This window comes from Chenopodium album, chromosome 21 (genome assembly GCF_948465745.1).
Source record: "Chenopodium album chromosome 21, dcCheAlbu1.1, whole genome shotgun sequence".
NCBI classification, from domain to species: Eukaryota; Viridiplantae; Streptophyta; class Magnoliopsida; order Caryophyllales; family Amaranthaceae; genus Chenopodium; species Chenopodium album.
In genome coordinates this window covers 34254162-34281450 of record NC_137854.1, presented here as the reverse complement: position 1 = coordinate 34281450, position 27289 = coordinate 34254162, and the positions used below count along the sequence as shown (strand labels likewise).

Here is a 27289-nt window from a genome sequence, read left to right as displayed (position 1 = left end):
CCGATCGAATTTAACCCGAACCGATTATGACCCGAACCAATTATAACCCGACTTGATTAGAATCCGACCCGAAAAGAAACTGTAATAAAAATAAACCAAGCCGAACCTACCCGAAATTATTTAAAACCAACCCGAACTGACCTGTTAGTAATTCCAACCCGTTAAAAATCGACCCGTTACAAACCGAAAATCGATAAACCGAACCCAAAACTGAACCGAAAACCCGATTGACACCCCATATATATATATATATATATATTGACAAAGATCGTTAACAAAGAAACAAACAGAACAACAAACACAAGCTAAAAAGACCAGCAAAAGAAATGGTGATCACGAGCACGGACAGCCAACCAGTGCGTAGGAGCAACCTGACTTCGTGGCAACTTCTAAAAATTATTGGTAACCAAGGGAATGTAGATTGGATTTTGCAAACTACTCCATATCTGATTTGATTAATTGTTAATATATATTCTACAGAAATTACTGTTTAGAAAAATCAGGCAATAGTAACAATTTTAGATTTGTGGCTTATTAAATTACGGGGTGCATAAAATTAAGGAAAATTTGATTTAAATAATCCAACCTTTGACATATTTATTTTTAATTATCCAACCTTTTGATTATTCTCTAATCATCCAAGCTTTAAGGGGTATTTTATTTTATTAGGCCAAACCGGTCACCAACCTACAATAGTAGGTTACCTTGCCACATTTCATATTTTGATTTGTCTAATTTTATTTTCTTCATTTTTTTATAAAAAAACTAAAATTTTTTTTTTTTATTTTATTTTTTATTTCCCCTTTCCCTTCACCTTCCTTCATCCCCTCCATAACTCCCGGCTACCAAAGCTTAGAGCAGCCAACCTCCCTAAACCCACCACCAAATCGAAGACCCACCACCAGCAGCACCATCACAAACCCAGGAACACGACAACCAGAAACACCCTCGAACCTAGAAACCCCTCCAACCTTGTTGAAACACCCTACCACCATCGATCACGCAAAACCAGCACAAAAACCCATCCATCCTCCCCCAAAACCTTGCTCAAAACCATCGTAAACCCCCACCCCACCGCCGATTTTTGGGTTCCGGGGTGTTTGGAGTCGTTTTCGTAACGTATCTTGTGGGTGTCGAGACGAATTTTGCCCAAAACCATCGAAAACCCGACCCTCTTCCCTCTTTCTCCTTTTTTCTCTCTGTTTCAATTTCCATCAGTTTACAGAAAATCTTCGATCTTCAAAACCCTATAATTTACCCCCAATTTGATTATTGTGGGAGAGAAGAAATTGGGGTTATATTGGAAAATATTATGGAAGTAATCAATTGAATGGAGGATCATTGATGGTTGGGTGGAGTTGCTGTTTGAGTTGCGTTTTTGCGCTGGCTGTGGGAGGTGATGTTGTGGGATGCACCAGGGACAAGGTGGTTGATTTCTGTAGATGGGTGGCGATGGTGGAGCAGAGGAGCTGCGTTGGTGTGTTGTTGTTTAAAGTTGTAGTTGATGCGGGTGGGTTTTCCGGTGACTTCCGGCGGCGGTGGAAGGCAGGGGTAGAGGTTATTTTCCGGCGAGTGTGTGAGGGTGTAGGGTGTTTTCCGGGGAAGGGGTGGGGGCTGGTGGTTTAATAGGGTTTTTATTTTTGACTTTATTTTTTAAATTTATTTTTGTTAAAAAATTGTAAAGAAAAAATGTATAAAAAATTACCTGAAGAGAAGGTAACCGGTCATATTGGCCAGATAAAAAAGAACAACCTCTAAAGCTTGGATTATTCAGGAATAATTCAAAGGTTGGATTATTAAAAATAAATACGTCAAAGGTTTGATTATTTAAATCAAATTTTCCTAAAATTAAAAAATTACATAATTTTGTTGGCAACTACTTTTTCAGTTTCACTACGGCTGCCCGAAGAAACTAAATCGGCAATTCATTTGTTTGCAAAGAATATGGAAGCATACCCTAACAAAAATGCTCAACACAACCATAAAACAAGAAACATATGGCTAAATGTAAGCCACCACCATTTTGTTCCATCTATTTATGGCGACAGCAGCAGTGAGATGCGTTGAAGGTTGATGAAATAGTTTCATCAGTAACTCATTGCCAAAAATTACTCTTTCTGTTCTTCTCGAAGTTAGCCATAGCTTGCTGCTGGCATTTTCTCCAAGCAGGCTTTTTTTCTGGGGAATGCCCACCTTAGAACATAAGCAAAGCCCAAATCAATAGTTTATCCCTTAAAGCTGTGAGCATGATCACCAGCTTACGCCAATCATTGAGGTCCCTAAATAAAGCAGACATGATCACAACAAAGAAACCAACGGTTAAGTATTGGCGCATAGCTGCTATTTACATGCCAAGTAAATAGCAGCTATACGACAAAAGAGTGGTGAATTTTTTCTTTTCTAGTGGTACAATATTTGTACCACTGTTACCTATAATAGCTATAAATAGTACTACTAAAATAGCTTATACCTAGTAGTATATTAAAAATTTCACTGTAAGTATAATGGTACATTAAAAATACCACTGTAGCAATAAAAAATTCACAAAAACTAAGTAAATTTACTAATTAACCCTCCTATATACATCCTAAACAAATAGGAGCTATGCGCCTAGTTGCACTCGAAACCAACAGCTGCTAGAAGAGCATAAAGTAAAGGCTTGTTTTCTGTATTGCTCAGGTTAAAAGGATGCCCCATGTAATTTACTGCAAATGTGGCAACCTGCAACATCACTTGAACCATGTATGGAACTGTGTTTACCAGGTTTGGATGAAAAATTAGTCTGGTTCAATACATTCATCAGGCATGTATTTCCCAGCCTCCTTCCTGCCATTAATCAAGTAATGGAGGTAGACAGAAAACTGTCCAATTAAAGAGAGAAAAACGTAACAGCAGAATATACTGGGGTGGTCAATTAGCTGAGTGTCTGAATTGAGCATGGGGGATGAATAGGAAAAATGCAGCAATGAAAACTTCACTAACAGTCGCCTGGATATCACCAAGCTTGACACCATCCAAGTTCATGACACTGAACACATAGGCAGTTGCAAGGCAGTTAAATTGAACATCTGAAGTGTAGTAAGAAAGTACCTGACAGTCTGACCCAAACACATGATATCTGTAATGGGGCCACTGATGCATGCATGAAAGGAGAAGCCATAGACGCATACACTACGTACACAATAGGGGCTGAACGGCCATCACAACCATCTTCATTCATCTCTTTCATCATTTTTTTCTAGCTTCTGTTTCTGCAACTCAACAGCAGTCCAACTAAGCGGCCTTTAGAAGTCTCTTCACCTTCAACACTGATAGTTTTCATATCCTCCAAAGCAATCTTTAGTTTCTTGGACTTCGATGTAGTAGTTTCATTTCAAAGCTTCAGATTGATCTCCATTTTGGTTTGGAGGAACAGCATTTAGCAAAGCCACCCCACCCCATCCACCCCAACATGTGCCTAGAACATAAATAGCAGACCAAAACCATTGATTATAGAGCCTACACGTAGTAAAGCTTTGACTAGAGAAGAACCTTGCATCAGATTGTGATGCTGCTTCTTTCAAAAAAAAAAAAAAAAAAATTTGTGATGCTGTCTCTCTCAATGAGTTGAGCATAAAATAGGACAGATTGTTTTATCTTTAAGGATGTACAAAAAGCAATTACAAACATGCAGCAAATATGGAAAAACTATATCCCTTCCCTGAAAGCCCCCTATCAAGCATTCAGGTTTACCACCTATCAATCTATTGAACATATGTTTCCTCATAAAGACTTGGGTTCCACTGGTGCCCTTGGTAGATAGCAATCCCCACCCCCAAGCCAATTATCGTCAAATAAACTGATAAGAATTTTAGACGGGTGAGATACTGGCAATAACAAGGGAAATATACACAGCTTCTGGAGAATTGATTAGTTCTTTCAGCTGTTGCTAAATTTATAGGCACAATCCAGCTTGACAAGCAAATTTTCTCTTCATTAATTTTCACTTCCCTTCCCTGTGTTTCCTTTCCAATCCTCCATAGAACCCCATCCATCTAACAAGGCAAGTCTAACAAGTATCACACAAAAATATCAACTTTAAATCCTCTATAGAACCCCATCCATCTAAGCCCCAGTCACTTCCCAGCATCAACTGGATTATCTGACTAGTCCAAACACATATGTACAACAGTTGCCCAAACCCCAAGTACCCTATTGAGAAGGTGATTAAATATGTAAATAATCAATGATCTACATCAATCTCACTATGAAAAATAAAATCCCAAACAACACTTAAAGAACAAAAATTTATCTAGACCAATGATAAAGTTCTCCAAACTATTTCCATGCAAGCAGTAGTCCATTCCTCTGCAATAGCCTAAAAAAACACATCCCATGGTGATCATAGCCAAGTATTGCAAATGTTACACATTGATTTGCTCTCCAAATCATATTTTAAGTCACAAGCTCAAGTAACATAAATCTAGACAGTTCAATTATCATGAAATTTAACAGGCTTAGTAGGAATTCAGACATCTCACATTAAAATAATCTGATTGAATTTACACCTTGCAATCTTTTTCTTTTTCTTTTTTTTTCCACTCAAAATAAAGCATTATTTAAAAATTCACTCTTTGCAATCACAGCAGTATGCAACATAATAGAAGACCATGAAGTACAAAATTTACCTGCTTGAGAGCTCCAACATCTTTAATACCATTGCCACATATTAATGTCATCCCTCCCACAGTTTTTAGTGTGGTCATGATGAGCTCTTTCTGTTCCGGAGCAACCCGAGCATGCCCCAGTTGATCTTTTTGATTAATGAGGCTAGTAAATCTATTGGCCTAGTTGTAATAATGAAGAGCAGTGTTAATCTGCCAGCTCATAAAGTTGCACTGTCATATGCTTAGACAGTATGAAGGGCAGTTAGCTGTATCAAAGCGTTTAATAAATCCGTTTGTTAACATGTTAGACGCCGTTTGTATGGTATCAAGTATACCTGTACTAGTTACTCCTTTCCCAAAACCCTTACAAAATTTTCCTTTTTTTCCTGTATTATTACACAAACACTAATCACTCAAACAAATAATTAAATTTGCTAAACTGCTTGCTTTGAAGCAACTGACTGACTTTCGCTTCAAAAGTGATAATACAAATTCTAACTTTATTGCTAAACTGCTTGCTTTTGTTTTGTAAATTAAAACATAAAAGCAAGAACATTAACATAATAAACAAAACAAGAGACTAATGTTATTTTTGGCTATGAAACCCAACCTAAATTTCAGATAGTGTGATCTTATGAATTTTCAGTTATAATGTACAATTCCAATTGCGACTAATCAATCAGGGCAATCACAGATTTATCATTCTAAGCCACCATGCTTCCCATCAAAACAAAAAATATATTATTTGATTCAACCTTTCAAACAAATGATGACATGAGTCACATGAGTACATGACTGACTTAGGAAGAAGAAATGAATTGACAAGCTTTTGAAAAAAAAAGTCAATCACCTTCCAGCAATTGGAAATCGGAATGGCTCCGTGCAATATATCATAGATTCCCATATATAGATAATTCCATTGGAAGCTCATGGGGTATAACAGATGTAATAATTAGTGAACAACTGAGGATAAGTATGCATATATCTGCTCCTGATAGGATCCTCCAGCCCCTACAAAAATCATTTTAGTTATCAGGAGCAAGCTAAAGAGAGCTGTAGTGCACAGAAGCTCATTAGTATTAATAGTAACCATGTAAGCATATACTTGCCTTCTTCAGAACATAACTGGCAGGTAACTGCGAATAGTCGAATACAATCAAAAATAAGATAAACAATCCATTTTCCCAACTGTTTGCAGTAACCTGATACAAATTACAAAATGGCATGTGAGAAGATTTATATGAAGCATACCAAGTTACCAACAATGACAGTTCAGATTTGTAAGATTATTACTTACTCTCAGTAGAAAATTATATAGTTCACAGCTAATTTCATTGACTTGTCCTGAATCCAGAAAGACAACAGCTACACAGCCACCAAAGTGTTTTTCAAATGTAAAGACTGATACAACACCATATTTTAGAGGACAAAGTTTGAGCATAATGTGATATAACAGTAAAATGGATTAACTATCTTGTCTCAAGTGCGTTGCAGTATAGTTGTACGTCCACAAAGTACATGGTTTTTATCTCTTTTAATTGATAGCCTCTCCTCAGCAGATCTGCCCATAGTGGATACTGGATACCTACATAATTTCAATTTTCCAAGCCCAATAAATAAAAATTTCAGCATATAGTTCACAAAAAACACCTCTCATGGACTAGATGAATGATAAAACAGCAATGCTACAATTCTATATTAATTTATTTACCTAGATATATTGAAAAACAGCAATCTTGGACAAAGGTGGTAGCCAGTGTACAGATTAGTAACATCTTATGGACATGAATCAGTAATGGGATTAAAGTTAGAATTTAGCGCCCTTAGTTCCATGAAACTAGATGATCGTCAGGAAATAGTTGTTTTAGCACATGGGGGACCATGCATGATATCATTCTAGTTCTCATGGAGGCATTAATGGCCATACGAAGAAAAAAGAAAAAAATGCAAGTACTGCGTGGACCATGCATTAGATATAACCTTCAGAAAAAAGAAAAAAATGCAAGTACTGTGTGGACCATGCATGATATCAGTCTAGTTCTCATGGAGGCATTAATGGCCATACAAAGGGGCAAGCAAATAGTTGTTTTAGCACAAGGGGGATCTGCCTAAGGCACTCACACAAACTCCGGTTAGATATATTAATTATTGTTTATAGTTTCATAATAGCCAACCCTTACTATAAATTTTTTCTTTCATAGGCAGCGTGTCTCAAACTCAGGCTAACTACTTTCTCCTTAAGGGAAGTGCATGAGCACCAATGGGACTGTAAGGTTATTCCCAGTGAGAATCCATCAACTATCATCTCAGGACAAACTAAAACTAATATCTGTCTATGTGGCAGACAAAATTTAGAGAGAGAGAGAGAGCAGGAGCAAATGGAAATGGTTCCTCTCCTTCATATGCTAATAGGAAAAAAATTTTGACCTGTTTTTGGCTCAAGAACCAAAGACGGGGAAAAAAAAAGAAGGAATTCAAACCAAGGGTAATGCTAACGAAAAGTTAGGGACTATCGCAAACACTTACAAGTGTGGAGCTGGAAACTTGAGAGCTTTGAAAGGAGGCCCAATAAGTTATACAGGGACATAGTAGCAAATGAAAGTGTTAAAACTAGGGTGAAGACAGAAAAGGAAGAATGCAAAAGTAAATAGCAGAATATAAGAAAAGTACAAGCTGCAAAGGAGGCCAAGAGAACATTTGCAAAGGATTGACAAAAAATCCAGAGAAAGGTCTGATGTACATGTTTTATACCATATTTTGTCCCCGTTTTAATAGCTATTTTCGCATGATTTTGAGCTCTACGGAGCCATTTCTTGCTAACATTCTCTTCTCTGGTGCGATTTGGTCTACTTGATTGAGTTTTGTAAGAATACGAAGATTTTTGGATGACTCGGACCAATTTCGGATGGCCACAAGAGTTTGTTACGATTAAGAAGCAATTTACCGTGTCTGCCCTGCAAGGCAGACTGCTAGGGCGGAGGAAGAAGAGCAAAAGAGTATAAAGAAGTCTTCTACCCCCATCGCCTCACCCAACATTACAAGCTTTAAAAGTTGGGATTTTGCTTGCTGCTTCTTGCGTCTGACCTGGCATCATTGCCTGGTCTGACCATGCACAGAAAAGAGATCATCAATATTGTGACATTGAAGAAGAGTCAGATGAAGAGTGCTACGCTCGCCCGACCGGGCAGCGATGCCTTGGCAGACCGAGCAAAGGTGTACAAAGCCCAGTGTCCATAATTTTCGGAATTTCTCATTTTGTGGGGTATAAATACCCCCTGTAAACCCCAATTGAACACACTTAGTTCTATTCTTACCCTTCAAAAACTTCATGAAAACCCTAGTTTTTGCTCTCTACTTAATTTTAATTGCACTTTTAAGTTTGGATCTTTGTTCAAACAATTGGTATATTTCTCAATTCAAGTATTTGGTATTCATCTCTATTCCTCTCTTTAACTTTTTATTGCTTATTAATCATGTTTTCTTTAATAAATATTGTTTTTGCTTTCGTTAATATGTGTGAGTAGTTTCTCGATCCGAGATCTAGCGGAACCCGAATATGATTGATGCATGAATAGAATCTTTAAATTCCCCAATAGTAGTCCCAATTGACTTGCTTAATTGATTATTTTTATGCCAATGCTAGAATAAGAATAATTAGCATTGTTATCATCCCATTGTTCTTATTGCAACGGAAGTTGGGTATTAACGGGATTCGGGTATTTCAATCAAGGGTTTGAAGTTCTTCTCTGAAGTAGTTGATTAGATAATTAAAAAGTTAAGTATTGAGTTTAATGTCCCTTATTTGTTTGATTCCACGGAAGTAGGCTTGATAGTTGATTTGGGAAGCCATCAATAACTCTTGCTATTTCTTTAATAATTAGTTTATAATTCTTAACTATTGATTGGTTACTTAATAATAACTTGAGTCATTTTGATTAGTTAATATTTTAGTCTCTTAGGATTCGACCCTTACTTACTCAGCTAGTTAGTTTGGTTACATTTGTTAGGTATGCGACACGCCCATTAAATTTTGGCGTCGACTATCGGTTTTAATTAAGTTATTTTGATTCGTTTTTACTAAGCTTTTGTTTTGTTGCTTCGGTATGTCTTTGATCTACCGTTTTAGTTAAGATTCTGATCATTTAACATCTTTTGATTCTAAGATCGAAGCTATTGCATGAAGATGAAGAGGTAAAAGAAGAAGGAAGAAAAACTAAAGAAACATAGGTGAAATAACGAAATCACTTTTTGAGTATGGTATTCCAGATACAACTGACTACTTTCTAGTATTGTTAGACTACTTGTCACCGCTCGAGTTTTGAATTGAGCCAATGATTCCTTTGTACATAGACAGTTTCTTGGAAAAGTGTGATACTATGAAGCTCGATGGTGTAACCGAGTAACCGACGATGCTATTAGACTTCGCCTTTTTTCTTTCTCATTACGAGATAGGGCAAAGGAATGGTTACAAGATGAAGGCATTGGTTACTTTCATACATGGGATAAACTTGCTAGAGGAATGAGCTATCTACTTTCAAGACTGCCAACCAGCACCGCCAAGGCGCCAATCACCGGATTCACCGCTCAAACACCTCCCATAGCATATCAAACCACCATAAAAACCCCTGAAATAAGCCCTACATTCCCCTAAACCACACCTTTATCAACATGAAAACAACCCCACCTATCCCAAAACCACCCCCCCCCCCGAATCTTAAAATCCCTCCTTAGTCCACTCTTAATCCACCACCACTCACATAAAAACCCACAACCCTATATTTTTAGAAAAATCCAATCGACTAAAAATGGAAAAAACATATTTCTTTATCATCAAGTATGGTGTGAATTTATTTCCTTTAAAATAAAACATCCTTCATTTTGCTTATGTTGATGTCACTTCATAACTTTGTCCAAAAACATTAAGTTAACCTAACCTAATAGGTTGCCTTCTCTAGCTTCATCTTGATATAGTAACATATGCCCTATTATCAGTCTACCTCCCGCTAAAATAAATACCATCATCCTCAAAATTCTTTTGCTTATTTGTGGTAAGCTATTAAAAAAACATTTCAACAAATAAAGGAAGCATCATATCAATAAAGGAACTGCTAGGCCTAAGGACAACAAAGTAAAAGACCCTCCACTTCAAATGCCCTAAATATGCAACACAAAATATCACTCGAACTCCACAAACACTTTGAGCCAAAAATATAGTTTCCCTTTTCTCTTGTAGTGGGAAAAAATAAGGAAATAACTTACTTGCAAACCCTTTTTGCCTCCATATCTTTTGAAATATTTCATTATCCCAACCCCCCTCCTTCCTTAACAATGCATTCTTACGTTGACATTTCACATGCCCAAACTAACATAGTTGATTATCACTGATCTTATTACAAATATCTACAACTCCAACTTTCCTCCAAATGTAATGAACTAGCTTGAGTGGAAGGGTAGTCTAAGGCTCTAGGCAAAGCATAATTAGTTGTTAAATATATTAAAGATTGCTTAAGCAACAAGATTATGGGAGGTGGTTAATCTACAGAGATTTTTGAAATGAAAATATATGATGAAAATTGGTGAGAGTTTTAGTTTGCTTGTAAACACCATTGTTGGTGATTTAACCATCCACATTACAATCATCTATCAATTTACCTATTGCACCTTGATTTTTAAATACCTGATTTCCATTCCATAACATCACCCTTGAAAGTGTTACCACACATCCATCTCAACAAGTGCGTCTTTGCTACACTCTAACTTTTTAATATGTTCATTCTTAAACACCCAACCTATATAATAACGCCAATCTAATGCCGTCACATAAAACTTTCCTTTCAACCATAAGGGCACTCTATAGTGTCGTTGCTCTCAAATTAAGCCACCCCAGATTCTAATTAATAGATCCATTTCATTGAAAAAATCGATCAGTCTTTTGAGAAAGCCAAAGTTTCACATGAAGGCAAAGGGAGAGTTAACACAAAGTAGATAGCATTCAGATTAAAGATTCTACTATCAAATTAAGTGTTCGCAAATGAGTCTCTATTATAATCCTAAAGCACGTCCCTTGAAATTTGTCTTCTCCCATAAACAATTACAGTAAAGAGGATTGGAAATATGTGTACTTTTATATCCGGGAATTTATAAAATAGAGCAAAGTAAGATGTGCTCTTAGCAGTGTTTTGCACAACATATCAGGTATATTAATAATAAAATTTGTGTTTTAAGGTGCTATGCATAAAGATCCCTAATTATACTATTTTGAAAAGCAGAAGAAGAAAAAAAAAAGTATTTTTATCTCATTACCAATTAACACTTCTTATGTGACACCCCTCTATGCTGCAAAAAACTACCTCCGCACAGACTTACAATGATGAAGGATTATACAGCAGTTGAATGACATTATTATTCTCAATTTACATACCTTTTCTTAATTGGTTTATTGGCTACTTAGTAATAAAAACCCAAATTAAAATAAAATTATGATTTATTTTCCATAATTGACAACATAGTATGACGAGGGAGCTTAAGTGCTTAACAACCTTCATTACTAAGGAAAAATTCGTTAATTTGATAAATAAACTAAATAATTACTTACATTTAGTAAACTTAACAGCCTTCATTATTAAGAAAAGAAATAGTTAATTTGATAACTTGGATGAAGGTGTTCGAATATGAATTTTCTAATCTTATCTAGTCTAATATTGTTTGAAATAAATAAGAATAGGTAATAAGATTCTTAAATAAAGGTGAAGAGACAATGAAATTGATATCAGAATGTTCAATGACTACACAATCTACTCCCACAGAGTCAATCCTTTCTCACTTTGCCTCGAAAACGATTTCCCGATTATCTCAAGGTTATATTCCTTTTCAAGAATTTGTTCGATCAAAATCAGTCGCGACTTTAGCTAATGAAAGCAGTTGTTCATTTTCTAATTTCTATAATCTATGTCACTAACTCAGTCACAAAATGAAAGCAGAAAATTCAAACTAAAATCAAAATACATACTGTAATCAGCTACAACATCAAATTCAATTACATTTCTATAGTTCTAAAATTACAAATGCAATTAAGAATTATGATTGCATGCAATTCAAACACTCAAATTAAACTCAAACTCAAAAGTTCATGATCCAATTCCTCAAAAACAAACTACTAAACTCAAATAATTACAAAGTAGATTTCAGAAACTGTAAATTCTAAATATAAAATTCGATTGAATTTGTAAAAGTACCTCGATTAAATTGAAGAAGGAAGATCACAAGAGCTAAGGCGAAATTCGGCGGCAATGCAGACGGCGGAATTGAATCGGCGGCAGAGGTCCAAGGATGAGAATTTGTATTGGAAGTTTTTGAATCGAAATTGGAAATTCGAAAAATGAGAATGAAATTTTTGGTCGAGGGAAGACAGAGATATAGGGTTGATAGTATAATACACGAAATCAGAGCGATTTAAGAGATGTCAGGAGCTGGTCTTGGAATTTCATGTAACACTACGCAGCCCGTCTTGTGTATGGCTAGCCACACCGTGTGACCACTTATAAACTAACAAAGTAACCCATATAAAAATGACCAAGTAACCCCTGTAATACTAATTGAGTAACCCCTATAACACTAACTGAGTAACCCTATAGCACTGACGAAGTAACCCCTTTAACACTGATCAAGTAACCCCTATTACACTAATAAAGTAACCCCTGCCACACGGTGTGGCCAGCCACATATAAGACTTTGTGAACACTACGGGATGACGGGATGAATTCCGGATCATATAATATTGTGTGGATCCATATATGTCGATTATTTGGCAAGGTAAAGGCCCCATGAGAGCTTATAGCCAATACAAGAGGCATGTACGAAAGTGGGTAAAATGACCATTTAAAGGCAAATTGGATGTTCCACCCACCCAAATAAACTTTCGGAGGGTATTAGGGATCATGATACACATCTTGGCAATTTTTATTTCCAAAAGGTCAAAAAATATTACAAAATTGAAGGCTACATAATCCACAGTTTTTGAGGAAATTTTGAGGTCCGGGGCGCGGTGTCGAAAAGTATTGAGACCCTAAAGCTGTAAAAAACTAATCTGACCCGAGGACCCGACCTTAACCGACAATGATCTGAACCCAACCTGCACTTGAACAATGGGGTGGATTATAGCCTTCAATTTTGCCTTTTTTCGCCACCGGGCCCCAAAACCTCAAAATTTCCTTAAAAAGCGTAGATTATAACCTTAAATTTTGTAATTTTTGACCTTTTTTTGCCCAGAAATAAAAATTGCCGAGATGTTTATCATGGTTCCTAATACCCTACAAGAGTCCAATTGGATCGGTAGAACCATCCAATATGCCTTTAAACTGTCATTTTACCCGTTCACAATCTAAAGTGATTTAGTAAAATCAAGTCTACCACATAAGTTTATGACAACATATAATGATCACATGTGGTTTCACACGGAATTATATGACCCCGAGATGTATCCCTTAGGGTCTAAAGGCTTTTCGCCACCGGGCGTTGAAACCTCAAAATTTCCTCAAAAAGCGTGGATTATAGCCTTTAATTTTGTAATTTTTTGACCTTCTTTCGCCCAAAACTAAAAATTGTGAAGATGTTTACCATGGTCTCTAATACCCTCCGAGAGCCCAATTGGGTCGATCATCGGTCCCCTCCTAGGAGGGGGACACCTGCGGACCGCTTTCGCGGGAGTGCCCGTTTGGGCGCTGACTTACGAGACGCTAAAATGCTTCCTGGCTTGAAGTTGGGAGATTATCCTCTACCTTCTTTCAGGCTCACTCTAACAATTCAGTCTGCCACTTTGGGTGAGACCGAGAGAAAGAAAGGACGGAGGTTACTCTGGTAATGGCATTTCTCGACCGTGTCTCCGAGGGACAGTTGAATGAGCGACTCATGAATGCTGCCAGATCGAACGAACCATCCAATATGCCCTTAAACGGTCATTTTACCCGTTCACAACTTGAAGTGATTTCGTAAAATCAAGCCTAACACGGACGTTTATGACAACATATAATGATCATATGTGGTTTCAAATGGAATTATATGACCCCGAGATGTATCCCTTATGGTCTCAAGGCTTTACGCCACCGGGCCCCCAAACCTCAAAATTTCCTCCAAAAGCGTGGATTATAACCTTCAATTTTGTAATTTTTTGACCTTCTTTCGCCCGGAACTAAAAATTGCCAAGATGTTTACCATGCTTTCTAATATCCTCTGGGAGTACAATTGAGTCGGTGGAACTATTATGCCCTTAAACAGACATTTTACCCGTTCACAACTTGCAATAATTTCGTAAACTCAAACTTACCACGGACGTTTATGACAACATAATAATGATCATATATGGTTTCAAACGACATTATATAACCCCGAGATGTATCCTTTAGGGTTTCAAGTCATTTCGCAACCGAGCCCCGAAGCCTCAAATTTTTCTTAAAAACGTGGATTATAGCCTTCAATTTTGTAATTTTTTGACCTTTTTTCGCCCGGAAATAAAAATTGCCGAGGTGTTTACCATGGTCGCTTATATCCTTCGGTAGTCAAGTTGGGTCGGTGGAACCGTCCAATATACCCTTAAACGGTCATTTTACCCGTTCACAACTTGAAGTGATTTCATAAACTCAAGCGCATCACGTACGTTTATGACAACATATAACGATCATTTATGGTTTCCAACGGCATTAATTATATGACATCGAGATATATTCCCTAGGGTCTCAACACTTTTCGCCACCGGACCCCAAAACCTCAAAGTTTCTTAATAAAGCGTGAATTATAGCCTTCAATATTGTAGTTTTTTGACCTTTTTTCGCCCGGAAATAAAATTTGTTGAGATGTTTACTCTGGTCCATAGTACCCTCAAAGAGTCCAATTGGGTCGGTGAAACCAACCAATATGCCCTTAAATGGTCATTTTACGCGGTCGCTACTTGCATTGATTTTGTAAACTCAAGCCTACCACGGACGTTTATGACAATATATAATGATCATATGTGGTTTCAAACGGCATTATATGACCCCGAGATGTATCCCTTAGGGTTTCAAGGTTTTTCGCCACCGGGCTCCGAAACCTCAAAATTCGTCAAAAAGCATGGATTATAGCCTTCAATTTTGTAATTTTTTGACCTTATTTCATCCGGAAATAAAAATTACCAAGATGTTTACCATGGTCCCTAATACCCTCCGGGAGTCCAATTGGGTCGGTGGAACCGTCCAATATGCACTTAAACAGTCATTTTACCCGTTCACAACTTGTAGTGATTTCATAAACTCAAGCCTACCACGTACGTTTATGACATCATATAATGATCATATATGGTTTCGAACGACATTATATGACCCCGAGATGTATCCCTTAGGGTTTTAAGAATTTCACAACCGTTCCCCAAAACCTCAAAATTTCCTCAAAATCCGTGGATTATACCCTTCAATTTTGTATTTTTTTGAACTTTTTTCGCTCGGAAAAAAAATTGTCGTGATGTTTAACGTGGACCGTAATATCCTCTAGGAGTCAATTTCGTCGGTGGAACTGTCCAATATGTCCTTAAACGGCCATTTTACCCGTTCACAACTTGTAGTGATTTCGTAACTCAAGTCTACCACGTACGTTTATGACAACAAATAATGATCGTATATGGTTTCAAACGGCATTATATGTCCCAAAGATGTATCCCTTAGGGTTTCAAGGCTTTTCATCAGGCCCCGAAATCTCAAATTTTCCTCAAAAAGTGTGGATTATAGCCTTCAATTTTGTAATTTTTTGACCTTTTTTCGCTCGGAAATAAAAATTGCCGAGATGTTTACCATGGTCCCTTATATCTCCGGGAGTTAAATTGGGTTGGTGGAACCGTCCAATATATCCTTAAACGGTCATTTTACCCGTTCACAACTTACAGTAATTTCGTAAACTCAAGCGGGCAAGCATATCACGTACGTTTATGACAACATATAATTATCATATATGGTTTCAAACGGCATTATATGACACCGAGATATATTCCCTAAGGTCTCAACACTTTTCGCCACCGGACCCCAAAACCTCAAAATTTCCTAAAAAAGCGTGGATTATAGCCTTTAATATTGTATTTTTTTCACCTTTTTTCGCTCGGGAAAAAAAATTGGTGAGAAACTTACCATGGTCCCTCATACCCTCCAACAGTCCAATTGGGTCAGTGGAAACATCCAATATGCCCTTAAACGGTCATTTTACCCGTTCGCAACTTGCACCGATTTTGTAAACTCAAGCCTACCACAGACGTTTATGACAACATATAATGATCAAACGACGTTATATGACCCCAAAATGTATCCCTTAGGGTCTCAAGGATTTTTGCTACCGGGCCCCTAAATCTCAAAATTTACTCAAAAAGCTTGCATTGTAGCCTTCAATTTTGTAATTTTTTGACTTTTTTCGCCCGGAAATAAAAATTGGCGAGATATTTACCATGGTCCCTAATACCCTCGCTCCGGGTGTCCAATTGGGTTGTTGGAACCATCCAATATGCCCTTAAATGGTCATTTTACCTGTTCACAACTTGCATTGATTTCGTAAACTTAAGCCTACCACGTACGTTTATGACAACATGTAATGATCATATATGGTTTCAAATGGCATTATATGACCCGAGATATATCCCCTAGGGTCTCAACACTTTTTGCCACCGGGCCCCAAAACCTCAAAATTTCCTCAAAAAGTGTGGATTATAGGCTTGATACCTGATTCAGTGATACTCTCTCAGACTCTCATTTCAGTAACATAATCCCGGGCCAAAAAACAAAAGCTTTTGTAATGTTATTGTATGACAGATTAATGCAGCGCAAAAGTTACCCTTATTGTCATTAAAGTTACCCTTATTCTTACAAAAGTTATCTTTTCTCTTATTAAAGTTATCCTTTATTCACATAAAGTTACCCTTAACTTAACCAATAGTTAATCGTTGATTAATTAAAAGTTAACCAATAAGCACCAAAAAAATTGAAGTATTGTAGTAATAATCAACAATTTACTCTAGATCAGAGTTATAAATTTGTTGTTGATTTGGTGAAATTTATCAGTAAGTATTCATCTTCCCCAAAGCTCACCATAAATAATCAACCTAGTTAAGTGAACAAATATATCTAACTACTGTAGTATCTCTTCTCACAATTAATATAGAATGAAAGAGAAAAAAAGATTGAGGATATAAAATTGTTGTATTGCGAAATTAGGGGGGAGAGAGAAAGAGGGAGGCCGGAATTATGAAGTTTTCGTTATCACCTTCTTTATGATGCGGTTCCAAGGCATCAATATTGTTATTATAATTATTTTTATTGTTATTTTTAATTTATTATTAGGTGACCGAATTTATTAGGATTTTTTTGTTAGTTTAATTCGGTTAGTATAAGATAAGCTTAATTTTAAAGATCCTATTTGCAACATATTATCTTTGCAAGTTAGGGTTAGTTTCCTAGTTAGATTTGAGTTTTGATTATCATATGAAAAACGTGAGCTTAGCTTGTGTTTATGGTTTGTTAAACCTTGCCGTTGTGCTAAACTTTGATTCTTGAACCGAGCCTTCAAGTATCGCCTCTCAACCGAGCCTTGGGAATTCTATCATTGTGTCTCAAATATTCTTTAACTCGTTTTTTCCTCAATGAAACCGAATACATACAACTACAATCGTATAATAAACGTATTAAATCCAAGAAAGGTTTAAAGATTGTTTCTTTTATTCAAGAAACTCAAAATAACTGCGTAATTACGCATCACTTTAGCATTGAAATTGGAGGAAAAGAAGATTGAAGAGTTGGATTAATATTTCAGATTTAGAGCAAAGGTAGTGTTGAAGTGAAGAAAGATGTCGATATTGTCATTAGTTCCGTTAGATGCCATGAACCTTAAAAGAGGAAGGAGAAAGAAGTCGCCAGCAACCCGCCAATCAATAATACTGTAAACTGGATTTTTTAAGTGCATCCAACCGACTACAAAATTAATGGCTATTTCATCAAATGTCGTTGAGCACTTTAAAAATTCACCAAATGCAATCAAGGTTTTCCTAATTTACCAAATGCCACTGATTGACTATTTTGTCCTGATTGTGTTTAGTGGCGCCATAAAACACGTTGATACTGTGAATTAACTTATTCACTTCAAAAGAAAAAAAAAGACCCCTCTCTCATTCTTCATCCATCTTCTATAACACCTCAGTTCTTCGAGGTTTCACCATCAATGTACCCTTGATAGGAGGTGTGAATGGGATTAGAACCCGCAACCTATATATCACGCTGGTTATGATACTATGTTAAAGGACCAACTCAACCAAAAGTTTAAAGCTAATGGTTGAAACCCAAGATCGGTTTATATACTTTATCAATAAGTAATGAAAAGTTATAATTAGGCAAGGCTAAACCTCAAATATACTATTCAATTGGATTCAAGCCACATTTTAGGATAGAGAATATAGATACACTTTCCAACTCAATCAAAACCTGGTGTACTGTGTTTAAATGTGAATACTTTATAAGTATCACGTGCACTTATGGCTAGGCTAATTTGTGATGCAAATTTCCTGGTACTAATATACAATATCGTTAAAGTATACATTAGTCCTCACATATAACAAAACATTGTAATTTTATTACGGCGTAATACAAAATCATTGTTTAAACAAATTTCCCTTAAACAAAATTTATGAAAAAATAGTGCATTACACACACAATCAATACAAAATGATTTGACTAATTTTCTACTTTGCCATGCTTCTAGAATTGATTCCACAGTACAATTACTTCCATATAATCCATCAACTCCAACAATTGCACAATTACACAAAAATGTAATTTCACATCTAAAATCCTTACCTCCTTTTGTGTTCCTAAGACTTTCAAATGAATGGTCATTATAATGACAAACATGAAAGGAAAAAAAAAAAAAACAGCCATCCAATGAAAGCTACGTGCATACACATAATGACATAAGTTACAAAATCATAAATAAATTCGACCTACATTTTATGAATGACATTGTGACAACAAAGTGTACTTAAATTTAAAAATCATATAAATATTTTCCAAAAAGTGCCATGTGTACTGTGAAAAGCTTAACAGCCAATGAGATGCTTCCATCCCCATTTTGGCTTGCTATTAGATAAGATTGACCTTCATATTTAATGCCACCGTGGCGCACATATTTGGGCCCACCCCATCCAAAATCAGACTCATTATAGGGTATGGTCACCCAAGAATTTATTGTAAAATTTGGACTTGTAAACGTGTGGGCCCCACGTACGAGTGTATTGAGGTCGGGTTGAGATTCAAGGTAGTCGACTGCTGATCTTAAGTATTCATCGCTTTTAACTCTATTCACGGCTTGGTGAACCTTACGTACGGGGTACCATAGTGGTTTGTTCATGACATCGCCCGCCTTGGCTTCACAAGCCGTGAAAAAGATCACATTGCCACAATATCCTTGTGGCAATGGTGGATCCTTCATTCTTGGTCGTCCGTCACTTGGTATGTAGAGTTTTACGTCTTGATCGTCTGTTAGCCCACGTGCCTTGCATGAAGTACGCCATGCGTGTCCGGCTAGGACCTCAAAAGTACTTGGTCTATAGTTTAGTACTTCTTGGGACATTGCTTGTAGCCTTAGGGTACTAATTTGTTCCTTGGTGAATCTAAATAGACCTTCTATTATGGTAGTTGCCTCACCTGCAATAAAATTACACATGTAATTTTAATAACCATCTAATATTCAAAGTAAGGGGGCATTTGGTATAAGTATTGCATATAAAATGGACTTGAAACAAGTAAAATTGTGGAATTGAATCATTTAACTTTTACATGTTCATTTGATTATTGTTTTAAATATGAAAATAAAATAAGTCACTTAAACCTAACTCCCTTTCCTCTTGTTTGAATTGAGTGTAAGGGCAATTGTTACCTAAGATTTTAGAGAGATAACAAATATGAGTAGGTGGAAACCATACTCCTAGATAGTGTTAATTGTTACCCAATCTTTCTAACCAAACACTCGGTAACAGTAAAAATCTAATTGAATTTGTTTTCAAAAATAAAATTATGCCCAAACATGCTCTTATAAAAAAAAAAATAAAAAAAAAGCCTAATTTTGGAAGATCATTGATTCATTTCAATCAAAAGCTAGCTTAACCTTAAACTTATTGTCGAAGCCTAGAATTGATTTATAAGACTTTTAATATTGATCTTTGTGTCACGTTGGCTCTTGATATCAAATAAAGAACCAATTAAACTAAAAAAACTTAAATTTATGGTTGAAGGCTTGAAGCACATGAGTGATTTATATACCCTATCAACTATTAGTCTCCTGTACATTTTAACCAATAAAATCTAAAACTCAATTCGAATATGAGACCAAAAATTGAATAATTTCGTACTACGAGTACCAAGTACCAACTGGACCCTATTCTTTTCTACTTTTGTTAAAGAATAAAAAGGGACATGCTTTATGTTTTTCCCCACTCTAAAATCAGAGAAAAAAATTAAAAAAAAAAAAAAAAAAAAAAAAAAAGAAAAAGTGCAAGTAGATAACTTATTAATTAGCTAATTAGCCTCACCTGAAAACACCTTAGGTGGTAAGGGTGGCAACGGTAGCTCATACTCCAAATGTTGGAACTTAATTTGAGGCGGGTCTCGCGGCGCAAAGCAACTATACCTATCATGAAAGGGCAAAACATCAAGGTCAAGCCCTTTAGTTAGCCTTGCCCAAGAGTTGATAAAATGCACATGAGAAGCCCCATCAGCTACATGGTGATGTTGCACAAACCCAAGGCTTATCCCACCACACTTAAACCGGGTCAGCTGCACCATTAGTAGTGGGAACGACGAAAGCCCCCCGGCATAGCCATACGTCGGAAACACCACCTTTCGTAGCTCAGGAGACGGCTTAAAGTCACCAAAATCAGTGAGCACATGTGTGGTCTCGACTTCAATGAATGAGGCCCCTTTTGCATTGCAATCGATCTCTATACGACCGGTTTTGTTGGTTTTTAGTCGTCCTGCCATAGGGTAGAATGCTACTAGGGCCTTACTAAGAGTTTCTTTTATAAGATTGGTGTCAAAGAATGGTGTAGAATTAGTGTTTTGAGCCTTGTTTGGCTCATAGACGAACAAAACATGAGTATGTGTGTAAGGTGAACGAGTAATTAAGTCTACGCTTGATAGCCAAAGACTTCCTTTTGGGGTTTCTTGTTCAGGGCATATAATTGTGGATTCTATAACTTTGGTGCTCATTTTGGCTTGAGATTAGTTGGAAAAAATAAAGAATGTATTTTGAGGTTGGCTAAGTGAAGATAGGATTGCAAGTCATGCAGCCAACTTGTAGATACTAGGCAGTAATCGTTGGCTATTTATATACTTTTTTTGGGGCTATTTATATACATACTTTTTAGAATTTTACGACCCTTTTCAAGTTATTTGCATCTATTATTATAATCCGAAGTAATAAATAGATACAAAAATTAGAAAGTCCTTGCGTTTTTTATATGGAGAGATTGCTAGCATTTACATGTCAAATGGGTCGGATGGGATGTGCTTACTATCTTGGTTTATATGTGGCTGGCCACACTGTATAAGGGTTACTTCGCTAGTATAATGGGGGTTACTTGGTCAGTGTTAAACGAGTTAATTCGTCATTGTTATAGAGTTACTCGATCATTGTTATAGGGATTATTCGATCGGTATTACAAGAGTTACTTAATCAATACTATAGGGTTACTTTAAGTAACCACATGGTATGGTCGACCGCACACAAGATGGGCTGCTTAGTTTATACTTTGACTTTGTATTAAGTTGTATTTATGCATAGTAAAAATATAATTACTCCGTATATCATACTTCATACTCCGTATTTGAAGAATTGGGTTATTGTGTTTATAACTTGATTGACTCTATGACTTAGTGGATTTCAAGGCTTCAAAATTTTCAATTAATCTAGCTGGTGCTCTTTACCCCTTATTGAGCATTAACTTAACTGAATTTATCAAAAATTATCAGAGCTTATTGGAAATTGTCAGAATTTATCTAAATTTAAAAGATCTTATGGAAACTTATTAAATCTTATTAGACGGTTAGACGTTATTGAACTTATTATTATTATTCTAATAAATTTGTACATACATATTTTTAATATAAGACTAGTGTGTGGTCCGGGCGATGCCCCGGGTTGCTAGTTTGTACTTGTTTAATTTGCTAATCAAATTCGACCGTTTAGATTGTAATTATAAGCTAAGACTTGTTGGTTTATTTCGAGTTTAATTTAAGTCTTGTTATATACATTTTATAATTGTCAAACTCAATCATTACATAATGGAAACAAAGAGTATAATAAGACACAAATTAACTTATCTAAGTTAATTATAATTTTGTTGGATTAAAAAACACAATGAATATATGGCTAAGATGGTAAAACTCTTAAAAGGTAACACGTGGAACATATTCTGTTTTAGGAACGCTTTTTAATATATAAGTATAGATTTTATTTTAAATGTTCAAAAAAAAAAAAAAAAACAAACTATAGCTCGTACTACTAATATGATACATAACATACATTTATTATTATTTAAAAATTTTAATATAATATATTAAGATTGAACTTATTAGACCTGATTAAACTAATAAGACTTTATTCGAACTTATTATTGGAACTTTTTGAAACTTATTAGGCCCGATTAAACTTAAAAGAACTTGTTAAACTTATTTGAATTTATTATTAGACTTGAATTTTTTTTTTTTTAAAGTGAAGAGAACACGCCCTTAGTGTTAAATGATCAACTGAACCAAAAGTTTAAGTTGATGGGTTGAGGCCACATAATATATATGTTACATGTTCTATTAATACGCCCTCCTCTTCCCTCCCATATGAGAGCCCGTTGGTTATGAAATGTGGATGCAGCATAGGCCCTCATCATATCCAATGCTTAATATGTCAATTTGAAAATAGAGGGGAATGAGAATTCAAACTTGTGAATATTTTTTCACGTATCTTGAAGCTGAGTTTTGATACCCTGATAAATGAGTAAATGACCAACTTAAACTTGGAACTTGAGACCTACTATACTCAGTATGAACAAGTAAATGGACCCAACACCCAATAATTGTATGGTGGAAAGTAAAATTGCCACTTTGGCGTATGAGTAGGCAGCTATCACCAAAGCCTAGTCCTAGGCAACTAGGCTCTTAGACATAAAACATGGATTGGATAATCAGATAATGGATGATGTTAAAACTTACAAAGTTACAATGCACAAATGAACTACGTTCGAACTACCTCTACTCTTATGTATCACTATCAAAATATCAAACACGTAATTGCAAATGTTTTTAATTCATAAATTAGGGCAAGCTAATGCAAAGTATTACAAACATGGCCTACCTACTATACATCATACACGAATACTCCCCTTACTACGGAGTATGTACTTGTCATTTTCACCCGTTTATATGTACTCCGTATTTGATAATAGCTCACCACTTTTATATTTGTTGTACATACTCTGTAGTATATTTATAGGAAATTTTGCAAAAAATCACCTTTTATTAGCAACTTTTTGCAAGAAACCACCTTATAATTTTTTTTTTTTTTGCAATGACACACCTTAATCAAAATTTTTTTTGCAAATCAATACCTTTATGTCGGAAAATGAGGTTTGACCCCATTTTTCGGCGTTGACTACCCCAATCTACCCACGAAACCACCTCTCTCTCCAGCCCCACCCACGAAACCACCTCCCTCCTAAGCCCCTCCCACAAAATCACCTTTTCATGGCGTTCACCACCATAAACACACCCCTTTTTACGGCGTTGACCACCCTAAACACACTCCTTTAATGACGTTGACCATCCTAAACCCTCCTCCATAGCCCTAGCCACCCTTCTCCCCTCCACTGTCAGTTTTGTGGGTGCAAATGGCGTAGTCAACGCCGAAAAATAGGGTTTGACTCTATTTTCTGGCATAAAGGTATGGTTTTGCAAAAAAAAAATTGATTAAGGTGTGTCTTTGCAAAAAAAATTTATAAGGTGGTTTCTTGCAAAAAAAATGCTTATAAAAGGTGGTTTTTTGTAAAATTTCCATTTTTATATTATTTAAATATACTTTATTTTATGTGTATAATATGTTTTAATTTAAGAACCTAATTTTATGTATATTATTTAATTTAAGAAAATGTATTATTTAAATATATTTTATTTTATTTTAAGTATATAACTAGGTTAGATCCCGTGCCATGCACGGTAATTTCAATATTTATCATTAGTTTAATACAATTATTTTACTATAAAAAATAATATCAAATTGTTATAGATAATATTACATTATTGTATTATATGACTTTGTTCCCGTCATAAAATAAATAAATATAATATGTAAAAATGAATATACTTGCCAAATAGAAAAAAATTATTATTGTAAAGTAAGTATTAAATTAAATACTTCTCTAAGAAGCTTTGAAAAAAAAAAAAAAAAACTTTTGGAGGGAAAATTTTTAACCAGATTATGACAAGTGTCATTTCTGGTTTCGCCTTTAGTATAGGTATATTGATTGATTATTATTGTAAAGTAAGTATTAAATTAAATACTTCTCTAAGAAGCTTTGAAAAAAAAAAAAAAAAACTTTTGGAGGGAAAATTTTTAACCAGATTATGACAAGTGTCATTTCTGGTTTCGCCTTTAGTATAGGTATATTGATGATTTAATAGAGCCTAGTATATATATATATATATATATATATATATATATATATATATATATATATATATCTTTTGAAACTTTAAATCAATATACTTGTATATATTATTGTCTCAAGTTATTCAGATCACACAATCTGAACAATCTTTCTTCTTTATTTCTTAATCCACATGCAATATTATGGTATATCTGATCGGTGCTACTGACATTTGTTAACATGCATGGGAACGAAAATAAATAGAGAGTAATGTTGTTTTTGTAAAGTTGTGGGTTTTTCATCACACATCATGTGTGCAGTGGATAGACCCAAACCTAATGGAAGATTCCGGAGAAAACATTATACAAGTATTAATTAGAAATTTAGAATGAACATATTTAAAATAATATATTTTAATATAGTCGTCAACTACAGACGAGAGAAATTAATATGAACCTTTGATATATTATTTGTTTAATCCTTGCCGTACAATTTTACATCTATAGTTCTATACTACACTATCATCAAAGGATTGTTCTAGACTTGTGAATTTTACGCCTAACTTAACTAATTTATATTCCTATAATAAAGCAGAACTTTTATAGTACATGTTAATACTTGTTTTAAATAAATTAGTAAAAAACTGAATTCAAAGTAGTACTCCCCTCCCCTTCAAAAAAAAAAAAAAAAAAGTAGTACTCCCCTCTATTTTTATTTGATGTATCATTTTTTACTTTCGATATTTTATTTAAATGCAACACTCCTTATAATGGAAATAATTTACAATATTTATACGCTGTATTAAATATTCTAGAACATGGGAGTGATAATGTAATTGTGTAAAAGAAACTTCTAAACTTGTATTTAATGCAAAATGCAAAGAGAGATCTCTAACTTGCCACGACTGTGTATACAACTATACACACCATTATATTATCACTATTTTCTCCAGCCGTTTTGTACAAAATGTGGACGACGACATTGCCGCCATAATACCCACAAATGTGTGAATCATTGGTCCACCATTACCAACATAATTGTGCCACTGTTGAATAATTAACTTTCTTCAATAAATAATAGGATCAATTCATTTGATATATATGTTGTTTTTAATTTCCCTAATTCCTTTTTGGTATAAAGAGTACTTATTATAGAATGAAAGATATATTAAATTTGTTGAATGGAGAATGAAAATATACTCATGTGACTTTTAAGCCTAATATTGGTTTATATTGATTATTAGATCGAGTATTTATTTAGCCAAAAGTTTAAACTAATGACTATATGCTTAAGAGCTCAGGATTGGTTTATATACTCTATCAATTATTATTACTACATTCGTTTTATATTTTTTTGCAACTTTGGGGTATTATTTGAGAAATATAAAATATTTCAAAGTTGCAAAAAATATAAAACGGAGATACTATTATTATTATTATTATTATTACTCCCTACGTCCCCGAAATTTTGACCCTTTTTAACATTTTTCACTGGTATTAAGAAACTTATATGTGAAGTACAAGTGTATGAGAAAGCTAATAAAAGTATATTAGAAAGTTAAATTACATGGGGGTTTACAAAAAAAAAAAAAAAAAAAAAAAAAAAAAAAAAAAAGTAATAAAACTACATAAAAAAAAAAAACAACATTTACATGTAGAAGTTATTGCTTAAGAGCTTGTTCACTTCAGCTTAATTTCAGTTTAGTTCAGTTCAGCTCCTAATTTCCCTCTCTCATAAAAATTCATTTCAGCTCAATTTAGTTCAGTCCAGCTCCAATCAGTTCAATTCAGTTCAGTTCAGTTCAATTCAGTTCAGTAAATATGAACAGACCATAAATATTATTGCAAATTCGAGGGTATTTTAATGCAAATAGAATGATCAATTTAGGACTAAATTGTGGTCATAAGGGTCGAAGTTTAGAGGGGAGGGATTATTATTATTATTATTATTATTATTATTATTATTATTATTATTATTATTATTATTATTATTACACCAATTTTCTGATACTCATTTAGTCATTTACAATTAAAATTTACTAAAATCTCTGTTTCTCATTTATGTGGAAGAACTACTCGTAAAGTACAGTAGTTATTTGTTGCAATCAATATACGCACAAATTAAAGATTACATCGAAGCAATCTTGTGTCCTGTCTCTTATTAAGATCAGAAGGCAGGATTTGATGGCAACATGCATGATGCATGGGGTACATGTTTCTCTGAGATAAAAAAACACGAGGAAGTAAACAGTTATCCTATATGTAAGAGATTATTTACAAGTAAACCTTGTCTACTCGTACTTCTTTATACCCAACCCCACGTACGCATTTATACTTCTTCTGTGTTTTTTTACTTCACTATTACGAAGTATTTTTTCCGTTTTCTTTTACATGTAATACTTTGATTTTTATATTATTCATATAGTCTACTTTGACTAGCTAGCTTTTCTAATTTGTAGTTAAGGAGATATAATGTTACATGAATCTTGTTAGATTATTCTCGGGTTTATAATTTAATAATATTATTCTCGAGTTTAGTAATTTTTTTTAAATTTTTTTATATTTATAATAGAAGATATCAATGATTGAAATAACGCTTATATACGTAAGAAAATAAAATTATGTGGGACTTTATATAAAGCAACTCAAAAAAAACTCAAACTCAAGAAACTCTATTGATAAAGAATTGATGAAATTTCTATGGTACACCCATGCGCTTGATGCATTCGGAAAAAACATTACACATATATTTAAAGAACACTGACAACAAAAGAACATCAATCACATACATTTACAAAGAACACGAGAATAATATGTTATTTGAGTTTGATCATTATATTCTTCGGTGATGAACTATATGTTATTGTTTATATTATAACTTTATAAGATATGTTCTTTATTATATGTAGTTAAAAAACGTTCTTTGAATTTCAATAATACAAAGTACATATCTTCTT

General features: G+C 34.7%; 1 protein-coding gene and 1 pseudogene across 2 annotated transcripts; both read right to left on the bottom strand.

Moving 5' to 3' along the window:
- Positions 1-2481: 2481 nt before the first annotated feature.
- LOC145602203 (putative manganese-transporting ATPase PDR2) lies at positions 2482-12138 on the bottom strand (annotated as a pseudogene). Its single transcript, XR_014104507.1, has 6 exons — positions 11882-12138; positions 5944-6231; positions 5756-5848; positions 5497-5657; positions 4668-4826; positions 2482-3457 (listed from the first exon to the last, which is right to left on the bottom strand). The product of XR_014104507.1 is annotated as a putative manganese-transporting ATPase PDR2 (transcript).
- A 6153-nt stretch (positions 12139-18291) lies between these two features.
- On the bottom strand, positions 18292-21049 carry LOC145601512 (anthranilate N-benzoyltransferase protein 2-like). The gene is made up of 2 exons (XM_081657543.1): positions 20230-21049; positions 18292-19345 (listed from the first exon to the last, which is right to left on the bottom strand). Exons 1-2 carry the CDS (start codon positions 20903-20905, stop codon positions 18687-18689), a joined length of 1335 nt encoding a protein of 444 aa, XP_081513669.1. The 5' UTR covers positions 20906-21049; the 3' UTR covers positions 18292-18686.
- Positions 21050-27289: the final 6240 nt, after the last annotated feature.